At 51.4% G+C, this 11,319-nt stretch overlaps 4 protein-coding genes across 4 annotated transcripts; 1 reads left to right on the top strand and 3 right to left on the bottom strand.

Moving 5' to 3' along the window:
• Positions 1–943, top strand: VFPPC_13921 (hypothetical protein; the record flags this gene model as incomplete). Its single annotated transcript, XM_018291693.1, has 2 exons — positions 1–381; positions 497–943. The coding sequence occupies 2 exons, from the start codon at positions 1–3 to the stop codon at positions 941–943; spliced, it is 828 nt and encodes a 275-aa protein (XP_018141962.1).
• Positions 944–1,657: 714 nt separating this feature from the next.
• On the bottom strand, positions 1,658–3,779 carry VFPPC_13920 (cell division cycle; the record flags this gene model as incomplete). The annotated part of the gene is made up of 3 exons (XM_018291692.1): positions 1,658–2,926; positions 2,990–3,122; positions 3,175–3,779. The coding sequence occupies 3 exons, from the start codon at positions 3,777–3,779 to the stop codon at positions 1,658–1,660; spliced, it is 2,007 nt and encodes a 668-aa protein (XP_018141961.1).
• An 861-nt stretch (positions 3,780–4,640) lies between these two features.
• VFPPC_05899 (ubiquitin-like protein) lies at positions 4,641–7,612 on the bottom strand (the record flags this gene model as incomplete). The annotated part of the gene is made up of 2 exons (XM_018285017.1): positions 4,641–6,398; positions 6,524–7,612. The coding sequence occupies 2 exons, from the start codon at positions 7,610–7,612 to the stop codon at positions 4,641–4,643; spliced, it is 2,847 nt and encodes a 948-aa protein (XP_018141960.1).
• Positions 7,613–10,034: 2,422 nt separating this feature from the next.
• Positions 10,035–11,317, bottom strand: VFPPC_05898 (NAD dependent epimerase/dehydratase family protein; the record flags this gene model as incomplete). Its single annotated transcript, XM_018285016.1, has 4 exons — positions 10,035–10,339; positions 10,511–10,963; positions 11,020–11,039; positions 11,115–11,317. The coding sequence occupies 4 exons, from the start codon at positions 11,315–11,317 to the stop codon at positions 10,035–10,037; spliced, it is 981 nt and encodes a 326-aa protein (XP_018141959.1).
• Positions 11,318–11,319: the final 2 nt, after the last annotated feature.

Genomic DNA, 11,319 nt, shown 5'->3' with positions numbered 1-11,319 from the left:
ATGAAGTTCACTCAGGTTTTGGCCGTTGCCTACATGGCCGCTGGAAGTGCTGCTCAGGCACCTAGCAGCAGGCCACCAAGCTCTGCTCCTGCGCCGCCTTCCAGCAGGCCCGCTAGCTCTGCTCCTCCGGCCTCTAGCAAGCCAGCCAGCTCTGCTCCCCCTCCTTCCAGCCGGCCCGCTAGCTCTGCTCCCCCGGCCTCCAGCAAGAAGCCAAGCTCTGCTCCTCCTCCGGCCTCGAGCAAGCCTGCTTCCAGCAAGCCAGCTCCGCCTTCCAGCAGCAAGCCGCCGCCTCCCCCAAGCAGCAAGCCATCTGGCAAGCCCAAGCCAAGCAAGACTGAGTACACCACAGTCATTTCCACGGCTTTCACCACGTACTGCCCGGTAAGTAAAGCTTCCCACCAGGACGAAAGTAAAACTGCTCCAAGAGCGAGTAGAAAACTTTGGAAACCCCAAAGCATATGATGAGAGCATTAACTAACGAGATGGGAAACAACAGGAGCCCACTACCATCTGCATTGGTACCAAGACTTACACCGTCACTGCTCCCACCACCCTCACCATCACTGACTGCCCTTGCACCATCACCAAGCCTCTTCCTCCCCCTCCTCCTCCTCATGTCAAGCCTCCTCCTGTCAACCCACCTCCCGTCAACCCTCCTCCTGTGAATCCTCCTCCTGTCAACCCGCCCCCTGTCAATCCCCCAGCCAACACTCAGGCTCCTCCTGTCAACCCTCCTCCTGTCAACCCGCCCCCTGTCAACCCTCCTCCTGTCAATCCTCCTCCCGTCAACCCTCCTGCCAACACTCAGGCTCCTCCTGTCAATCCTCCCGTCAACCCACCAGCCAACACCGAGGCTCCTCCGGTTGTCACTGCCGCTGCCGACAGGGCCAATGCTGGCATGGGAGCTCTCGTTGCCGCCGGTTTCGCCGCCATGTTCCTCTAAGCGAGTCACATGCCCGGGGTTTACGCCTTTCTTGGCTGCTATCTTTAGCTAAGCTACAGTAAGATTACTGGAGGTTCTGAATCAACAGGTACACGGCGCGGTTGGCGTTTGAAAGGATGCTTCGTTCTTTTTCCACCCGGTGGTATGACCCGGTGGGCTATCCCATTGCTTCATATCACTGGGGTTGACAGAAAATCTAAAATCACTCGGGGTGTCGATTCCGTCTTGGATTCACATTGTGCGGCTTTATATATTATAATCTTTCTCTAATTACTGGCAGGGCAGTGTATTCTAATGCGCAGTCTCATACCTGGGGGCTGCGTGTTGGGATGCGCTGTCCTTTGCCATATTTTTCTGATAGACTTTTTCTTTGGTGTGGTTCGTTTGCTATAAAAATCTCTTGGGTATTTAGTAATACATTATTTACTTGGGAAATCAGTCTTGTGTGCGTAATTACGACAATTCTTTTATTTGTGTTCCAGCAGAGAATGTGTTGTGGTTGACTCGGTCCGGATCCGGAAACACATGAGCCAATCATTGTACACCAGCGAAACGTTATTTAGCCACATCCGTCACTCTTCAACCATGTATTCATTGATTGCGCCCCAAGTTCAAACACCGTCATAATGCATGCTACATTCGGCATAAGCTCGTTACACTCTAATCAACATCCGGCTCAACGCCCAGTCTCGCTTGTAGCTCACAGCACTGCCGCTAGCCATCCGAGCCAAACAAACCAGACGCCTCCATCCGCGAGCGTATCTCCCTCACCAACGCCTTCGCCTCCTCCACCTCGACGCCGTCCTGACATAGTTCCGTTGCAAGCCTATTAGCAGTGGTATAATCAGAGGTGCGCATGGCGAATTTAGCCAGCCACATGCGTGCTTTACTCGTTGCGGCTGTAACACCAGTTCCTTCTCCTGCGCCCGCGCCCGCGCCGCCAGCAGCAGCATTCGCATTTGCTCCAGATCGGTCTTCCTTGTCTGCGTAGTCTTCCGACCCGGCGGGCGAGTCGTTGTGAATCATGACTGACTCCCCGAGATTATTAGTGTCAGATGCCGCACCGCCTTCTTCCTGCGCTACACACAGCTCCATGTAGGCCTTGGCTTCTTCCTCCTCGTCCAGTTGATCGTACATGGCTGCAATTTGGAGCAAAATCTCGGGGTCCATGTGGCCTGTGGCGCCGCGAGCATCGAGGAGATCGCCACCACTGCCGAAGCTACTACCTACGTCGTAGTATGCGTCCGCGAGGAGTGCTCGTTTGAGGGCCTTGATGCCGTCGCGTTCGCGGCCCATTTTTTGGAGACACGAGCCTACTGCCATCCACATCTTGCCATCCCAGGGCCGCAAGCCGGCTGCCTTTTTGTAGTACCATAGGGAATAGGTGTGCATTTCGAGCATTTCATACGTCTGGCCGAGGCCGTACCAGGCCCGGTAATCGCGACGGTTGACGTCGACGGCGCGGCGGTACGATTCGATGGCTGCGTGGGTGTTTTTCAGTTCGACATATTCGTGGCCCATGAGTGTCCAGGCGGAGAGGCATGAGCGATCGAGGGTTAATGCGCGTCTAAAGTACTGAACTGCCTTTTCGTGCATGGAAAGGAGGGAGTAGTAGTTGCCAATGACGACGCATGATTCGGGACGGAATTTGTCGACGCTGGAGCAGAGGTGTGCTACGAATGCTAGCTTCGGGCGCATGTTGAGGACGTAGAGGATGTTGGAGTAATGGTCTAGAGAATCGAGTCTGTGTGGATGTAGAGAGAGCAGCCGACTGAAATGTTGCTCTGCCGCCATGAGGTCTTTAGCATGATATGCTAGTAGGGCATTACAGGTTAACAGGAAGGATGATGTTGGAAATATTGATAGCAATTGTTCGAGCGAATTGGCTAGGTTAGGGGTTTGCTGATATAGCTCGAGTGATGTGTGAAGATGGAACATGAAGGATACTATGTTTTGAGGGCAATGGCGTGCTATTTGATTTAGCTGAGGCAGCACTTGTTAGCATCAATAACATCGACGTGTGTGAATTTGAATCCGACTCCTTACCTCTTCGACTCTCGATATTATAGATGTCATTTCCAGCCAACATCCCCAATTCATGGGATATTTGTGAACGCTTCGAATAAAATAATCCATGGCCTGAGAATCATTCTTCTCCTTTGCAAGAACCATGCCATACCTACACAACAGTTAGTTGCCACAGCCGCCGTGTCTGTCCCACGCCAACTCACAAATATTCCAACCACCCCTGACTCCCCAACACGTCATCATCCGTCGTCGTCCTCTCCTTGAACCAAGCAGCCAGAAACCTGCCCACCACCAAAAGCTGCTTGTTCACCACCGTTCCCAAATCCTGAGGTCCCATGACCATTTCAGACTCCTCATTCTTCCGCTTCTCCCCAGACATGAACTTGGCATATAGCGCCAGGAACAAGCTCTTCTGGCTAAGCTTTGGTAGCGGTGCTATCGTTGACGCCCTGCTTCCATCGGTCGCTTTCGCTTTGCCCTTCGCCCGTTGTGATGGAGTCGACGTAGATTCGGAATGCGACGACAAAACAGATGATAATAAAGAGTCTGGGAGGAAAACTGCCGCGCAGCGGTCGAACTCCTTGCAGTCAAAGAGAGACTTGGCAAGAAGGTACTTGCTCAGCTCGTGGGCCTCCAGGGCGGCTTCTTCGGGATCCAGGTTTGGTGTGAATATCGGCGAAGTTCGTTTTGATCCATCTCCTTGTGCGACATCATCGTCTATATCTTCAGTCTCGGGCAATGCATTGAGAAGTTCGGCAGCCCTACGGACAGTCTTGTTAGTGCCGTTGCCCGTTGCTGGAGGAGCCATGGTTACAGCTTAACAAACCATTTTGCGGATTGGTAAAGACATCTCTCTGAGCACTTCACCACGGCATCTTGGAGAGCGACTCGCAACTGCGAAACCTCCTGCGCACTGAGCGCCATTGCAGGCGAGCAACTTCGTCCACGTCGGAACAATACTGGCTACCTCATTCGAGGCATACGGGAGGGAAAGCCTCTGTTCTCGTCTTCGTGAAGTATAATCTAGGTCGTCCGTAGTTGGCCACGTCCTCTCGGTTAGGGTTCGCGCTGAATATTCGAATTATGTGTTTGGCTAACAAAAGCGCGTCTGTCCATGTTGGTGCTGGCCCAAGTGGGCTTCTGATGATGTCGCGTAAAATGGCAAGCTGGAGAGCTTCAACAAAACAGTGTTCACACTGTGTTTTGGACTGTACAGTCATCCTCCTGTCAAACTTCGGCGAACTGAAGCTCGACGTTACCAGGAAAACCACTGGGCCAAGGACCAGTTGACAACTCACGGTACAACTTCTTGCTCAATTTATGGCCGATTTCGTTTATTCGAGCCTAAAAAACTACCTAGGTAGCTAAGATGGTCCAGACACGCCAAATGAGACCGCAACCGATCCATTTCAACCAGGCAATCTCCTCTGCTTCCATCTCATCTCAACTATATACTTGGTTAGCCCTCAATTCGATTTCCTTTGTCATACTCAATCATTTTCCTAAACAACGCCTGCTAATTATACACGGTATCCTAATCCTGATTGCAGTTTTTTTGCCAATACAAGCACATGCTATGAACTAGTTCTGGTTCTTCCCTGACGCCTAAATCAGTGCCTCCTGTGCATTTTCCACTACAAAGCCATCCCTCAACCGTCAGTTAACAGCTTTACTTGGCCCTGTTCACCAGCGGCTCCGGAGCAGGAAATCTTGGTGGGCCACGGGGTTCAGCATGGTGTGGATGACGTCTGTTAGGCATAGCCGGCATTGGAGGATGATTAGCTTCGTTAGGGTTATATCGTCGTTGTGTGACGGCCGATTTACTACGAAATCGGGGTCCGGGAGGTGGTGGGGGGTGCTGAGGAGGAGGCGAGGTTGCCAAACCACCAGCATTTGAGGCAGGGAGACCCCGACGAGATACGTTCTGTCGAGGAGCACTGTCACGAGGCTCTCTGGTTGCGCCGCCTGACGCAAAGTTAATCAGAGGCTGGCCAGGAACTTGTCTGACGCCTGCTGGCCCTTCACGAAATCGTGGAGGTTCGGGGAAATCATTTGTAAAGCTGAGCAGCGGTGCCGGCTGCCTCTCTCGGCGAGCGGCCGGTGCATTACCTGCCGTATCGGCGGTCATTGGTCTGCGAAGGTGCGGTGGTGATGGTTGGTGGACGACTTGGCTTCGAACACGAGCCGAGTGCTCCGCAGCAGAAGGGAACCAGGATGTAGCTTCGTTGTTCTTCTCCTCTTCCTCAACCTGCCTCTTCATTTGATCAGATGCATCCGATGAGGATTTGGAAATGCCGCCATTCAGAAGAGACGGGGCCTCGGTGAATGGGCCGTCAGAACCGGTCTTGGAAGATGACGCCACACTGGCAGCGTCGGTTTGTTTGAGCTTGTCATAGGTACTGCCAAGCAAACCGCCAGTTGCAAACTCTGGTTCCTCTTCCCTGACAGTCTTGGGGACCTCGAGGTTGGCGGCGCCATTCTTCTTCAACGTGCCCGATCGATGAACAGACTTTGATCTGACAGCAGCAGTCTTGTTGCTCTTGATGTCTTCCGGTGTGATGACAATTTTGCTCATACGAAATGCATTGACATTCATCAGCGGTTCGTCAACTACCTCCTCTTCCACTATAGAAGCCCGTGCGCTGGTACTACCTCTACTGCCCACTGTGCTCCTCTTTGGGCTCACAGGATTGTTGGCCTTGGGGTCATATGAAATTTGCGGAGCTCGGCTCCTCGTCTGGAGATCAACCATGCGATTGACCAGGTACCAGCTTCGCCAAGCATGTACTTTGTCATAAAAAGAAGCTGCTTGCAGCGAATCATCAGTTGAGAAAAAGTGCACAAAGTTCTCGCCGTTGGCAAACACAACCGTCTTTTGCTGACTCTTGATGGCATAACAGAACCTCTTTGGCGGTTTGAGATTGCGGCGCATCTCACTTTCCTTAGGGGCGTAGATGTCAAAGTCTGTCAGATGGCACAGCACATTGCTGTCCTTGTCAGATGGCTGAGAATTGGGCGATTTAGCTGCATATATCTGTCCGTTATCCAGAAGCGTCACCCAACGTTTGTTCCATTTGCCAGGCTTTGACGAATGATGAAGTTGCATAGAAAAACCTTGAGGGGGCTCGTCTGTGCGAGGAACAGATTCCAAATCTAGATCCTGGTCGCTCTTTGCAGAATCACCGGTCAGGATCAGGAGGGCATTTTGTTGGTCTCGGTCCCAAGAGTTCATGACGTCGCGCACGCGCTCATATCGACGGAGACGACGCTCGAGCCCAAGAACAAAGTAACACTCTACAATGACACTCGTTGCCGGGCTGATATTGTGTCGTGTCATATCAGCCGTCGTTTTCAGTATGTCAACGGGAGAAGTCTCTGCTGTGACAGCCAGGTTAATTGTGGAAGAAAGGCATCGCACAACTACACGCTATAATAGGTATTAGTCAAATGGATCATTTCGCACCGAAAACACTCCCGCCGCTAACATGAACAAGCATGCCGGGCGACAAGTAATTATTGTACGGCAAGGGATGTTGAGGTTGTTAAACATACTCTCTCTCCGCCATTGCTAGCGGACACTGGCGCGTCAGTTTGCGGCACAATACCCTTGCCTCCTCGTTCAATGAAACTCATCTTGAATTCAGGAAGTGGGTGTGTTGGTGGTTCTTCGATGCTACTGTCACGGCTGGATTGACTGAAGGCTGGAGAGAAGATGGCCGACACAATTGTGCTGGGTGTGCCAGGCTGGCTGTTGGCACCTGTAGATCGTTTACTTCGAGAGAAAAAGGTGAGTTTTTCAAGGAGTGGGCGCTTTGGTTTCGGCGGAGGTGTGACGAGCTGTGCTTGAAGTCGCGCAAGTTCCAGCTTCTTTTGTTCAGCTAGAATTCTATCCGTCTCAGCCTCAAGGCGAGCGACCTCATCTGCTAAAAGACTTGTGTCACCCGTGGCGGCGCCCTCGTTGCTTCGACGGTGATGGTTGTTGACGTCCGAAACAGCAGCGCAGTCGCCGTCTGCCTCCTTGGGATTGTCGTCGGCCGCGGATTCGTCCGCGCTGTCAGGAGTTTGCAGCCGGAACCAGTCCTTTTGATTGTCCTTGCGATGGTCTTTATGGTGGTCGGACTGGTCCAAGTCTTCTTGGTCTTGGGATTGAGGACCTGGACCCGCAGCGGCGCCATCCCGGTTTTGCCTGCTGCCGTCCTCATTGGCTGCCTCTTTATTGATGATGGCGATCGATCTCCATTGTGGGTGTTCTGAACTGAAAATGGGCGATTTTAAGTTCTCCAAAATCTTGAGGCTAGACTGGGCTGAAATATTGATCGGCTTAGGGTTCAGCACCTTTGCTGGAAGTGGCGGCATGGGCGGCGGCGGTTCCTGAGACCTCAGAAATACGCTGCGGAGAGTCGAAACACTCTTTGAACGAGATCTCAAAGAACTGGTAAAACTGTACTCGTCTGACCCAGAAGAACTTGAGTCGCCGTCAGAACTGCATTTTCCGTCTTGAAATACGTCAAAATCGCGTGGAGATGACACGCTCTTCCCGCGAAGACAGCGATATCTTGAGACGTCTTGATGTGGTGGTGGTGGTGGTGGAAGAACGGCAGCAGTCGGGCCCAGCGTCATAGCCATAGCACCATCTGCCATTTCAAGAGAAGGAAAGGCCTTCTCCGTTCAGTATAGTTGGTTTGGGTCTCAAATTGTAGTTTGGACTCGCAATCAAGCCCTGAACGGCTGCTTCTTAGTAACGTAGTCTGGCCGAACTGCTGGCGTTTGTGGTTCCAAACCGTCGCCGACTGGATTCTTTGCGATGAATCGAGCTGAGGCAACACGAGGTAACTCGACGGCACGGCCGTTTAGACTTGAGCTGATTGCTACACTTCCACAAAGAAGCTGCGTAGCGATGAGCTTCGCTGTTTCAGTTGCTGTGTCGAAATTCGCACCGACGCAGCTCAGCGTCCAAGCAACGATTAGAGTTCTTAGAATATAAGTGAGAGTCGTTTAGATCCAATCAAGAGGTAGGAAAGAACGCCTTAGTCAATGGCTTGAAGCCGACGATGAAGACAAAATTATTGAAACGATGGAAAAAGCTGAAGTAGGAAAGAGTGAGGCTGGCCAAGTCATATCTGTCCGCGGCGTGAGGCTCCAACGTCAGATGGAAGTAAAAGAGTGGCGATTGATATTTAGAGCTTAAAAGAGTGACATATCACAACTGACAACTTGTTGTTGGCTAGATGCAAGTTCGGAAGCGAGCAGGAGAGAAAGAAAACAGAGCCTTTGCTCCGCTGGAAGAGAGAGGAATGGAGGCACGAGGTTGAGACGACGGATCACGTTTTCGCGCCGTCAAGCGAGCGGTATTTTGCGTGTCGATAGATAGAGTAACGCGCCATTCCAATTCCAATCCGGTTCGATTCATCCAGCATGTCTGTCTGTCTGCGCACAACGTCAAGTGTCTTTCACCTCTCCTCTGGTCGCCTCTCCTCTCCTCTCCTCTCGCCTCGCCTCGCCTCGACTCGCCTCCCCTTGGGCAGTGCAGAGCAGTGTGCCAGGCACGGTCGTGTTTTTGCTTTTCACCGCAATACCGTGCGTGGACCAATATGATTTCCTATTTCTTTTTCTGCTCTCATAATTGAGTGGATGTTTTGGTCCATCCATTCGTCTCACGCGTCGAGTGTGGACATGTTTCTGCTAGCCGTCTGGTGCACATGTATGTTGCGGTCACGCCAGCAGGGCATTCCAGCACTCGCGGCCTTGCTAGAATGTCTGCATGTCTTGGAGATCAATTAGCCAATGTGGTGGTCCAAGTCAGCAAGTTAGAACTGGACCAAGAAATGTGAGACAAAGATGCTGCTGAGGCCCATTCTCAGTCTCCCACCAGTAACTCGGTCTGGCGTGCAAATTACATAATATCCGGGGTCTCATGGCGGCAAGCCGCATTCTGCGTCAAAGTCATTGATTGATTGACTTTTGCACAGTCAGGCCAATGCCTACTTTTGGGACGTGAACGTAGAATTTGAGACGTCGTGAAAGTTGAGCCGTGCGGTGCACCCAGAAGCCCGGTGCAAAATCATCGCGATCTCGCCTCAACCAGATGATGTATTAGGTAAAGGCCACACAACACCACATCATCACAAGGATACGGCGTTTTGATCTCTATTGTTCATCTCCATTATTCCTTTGAGTATGGAAAAAGTGTCCCATTGTGTAAGTGGATAAGCAATTTTGTCCTGCTGATTTTCAATAGGCGAAGGAAGCTAATACTGCGCAGGTATCCTCACAATGAGTCGGCCGGGGGTTGACTGAGAAGATGCGGTCTGGTGTCATAAAGTGAGGTTGCGCATAACTTTGCACCGAAATGATAGCTGGCCGAACAACAGCTCGACTTCTTTCGTTTCTTTTTTGCGGTTTTTGTTTTTTGTCGGGGTAGTATTGATAACTCCGCAAAGTCTCGAAAGATTTCTTACTTTTTTTGGGGGGGGGTTTTCTCTCTTTTTCCTTTGTCGTCTTTTTTTGTTTTCGTTCTTTTTTAGTTGGCCCTTTGCTGGTCCATCGTATCTGGGACCAGAGCGTCACCCGTCAGTCGCAATTTAATCTAGAACACACACAATGGCGTGGCCAAGAAACCCCGGCCACCCGATTAATTCAACCGCGACAAGTGCCGAGTTTCGAAACGAGTTATGACTGATCGCTCGGCTTTCGTCAGCTTACCAATGAACTGAAACTCCTCTCTATTGTGTCAAACATTCTGTCATCTTTTGTGAGCCCGCACAGGGATCCCGCTCGTTGGCCGAGTTCACAATTCAAGGATCTTCCTGGATTGTTAAAGGGTTGTTCTGTCCACTCTACTGCTTCATAGAATCCAACATCCAAAGTCAGCTCGTGCACACGTATTTCATTTGGCCTGAGAAAGCCGCCCATGTCACCACCCACGAGTTCCCGCGACTGCAAGGGAGAGAGGGACATCCCGGAAGAATCCAAAGAAACGCGTCACATTTCTGCCTCTGCCTAACAAGGCCCGCTAACACCTTGAAGTTGTGGCTTGATCAAGACAGGCAAATCTCTCTTCATTCTACTCGCCAAACGCTCGAACCTCTCGCCGCCACCAATCAACAAAGTTGCACGTGGAAACGTCGATACCTAAATCCTTCAGCGCTTTTGTGCTAAGGTGACAGTCATATGGGCGCTGTACTGCAGCGTTTGGATCATTTCCCTGGGTATTTGCCTCTATATTCGATATGTCCAGTCCCATTATCTGACCGAACAGCTGGCAAATCTCGTACTTTGTCATTTTGTCCTCGCTGGAGAACTGGAGGATCGACGGTAAAGCCGTGCGATTACCAGCCCGAATCTCATCGAGATATTTGGCCGCCACATCTATGGGGTGCTCAAGTTAGCATCTTCATCAATCTAATACGTGTTTCTAAAGTAGCTTCAGGCCAGAGGAGATTCCAATGATGTAGCCTCCCATCTCAGGTAGTTTAAATTGGCAAGTCTGAACTGCCGCGCAGGGCGATGTCGTTTTGTTTATGTTCATTTGAAACATACCTCGACAGACACGACCAATGTCCTCAGTATTGGTAGGGTACCGAATAGCCCAGTGATCCATCTTAATGTTAGATCCCTCGGTCTGGGCTTTCCAGACAGAGTCCATCAAGACATTTACGGCGCTCTCGGCAGGCGTTTCAGCATGGCCGTACAAGACTGGAACACGTAGAACCACGACAGAACCGGGATTGCCTGCTTTAGCGGCTTCTTCTAGAACAGCCTGCTCTCCATCAAACTTGGTTTGTCCATACAAATTTGTCGGCTTGGGAATCGCATCTGCTTCGTATGGAGCATCTCCAGGGGTACCTGGGAAGACATAATCTGTCGAGATGTATATGAGCAGGATCTCGCGAGACAATGCCAACTTGGCAATCCGCCTGCTGGCTGCAATGTTGAGTGTTCTGGCTCCCTCGGGGTCTTTGTCAACTTTATCCGGGAATCTTTGGGCGGCAGCTAAATCGATGTCAGCAAGAGGATGTATGGTTTTGAGAGCAGCTGTAGCCACATACAATGGATAATGACCTGTGGTCTATTCGTGAAGTCGAGGTGTTAGTCAGCGTCCTTGGAGAATAGATCACGCATCATTGGAAAGAATATTACGTACTTGGTGCGATCAAGGGCAGCCACGAGCTCCGAAAGATCCTCATCCTCAAGGTTTACTTTGAGTATATCAATACCATCAGCTCGGGAGTGCCCTGTGCCCTTGACAGCCCACCCAGGGCTCTGCTGAAAGGCAGCGGCGATCTCCCGGCCCAGCAAACCGGTTGCACCGGTTACAAGTGCCCTCCGTTCAACGTTTGACGACATTA

The sequence above is a fragment of the Pochonia chlamydosporia genome, chromosome 5, assembly GCF_001653235.2.
Source record: "Pochonia chlamydosporia 170 chromosome 5, whole genome shotgun sequence".
Taxonomy (NCBI): domain Eukaryota; kingdom Fungi; phylum Ascomycota; class Sordariomycetes; order Hypocreales; family Clavicipitaceae; genus Pochonia; species Pochonia chlamydosporia.
The sequence above is the reverse complement of the archived record's forward strand: the minus strand, read 5'-3'. Positions and strand labels throughout refer to the sequence as shown.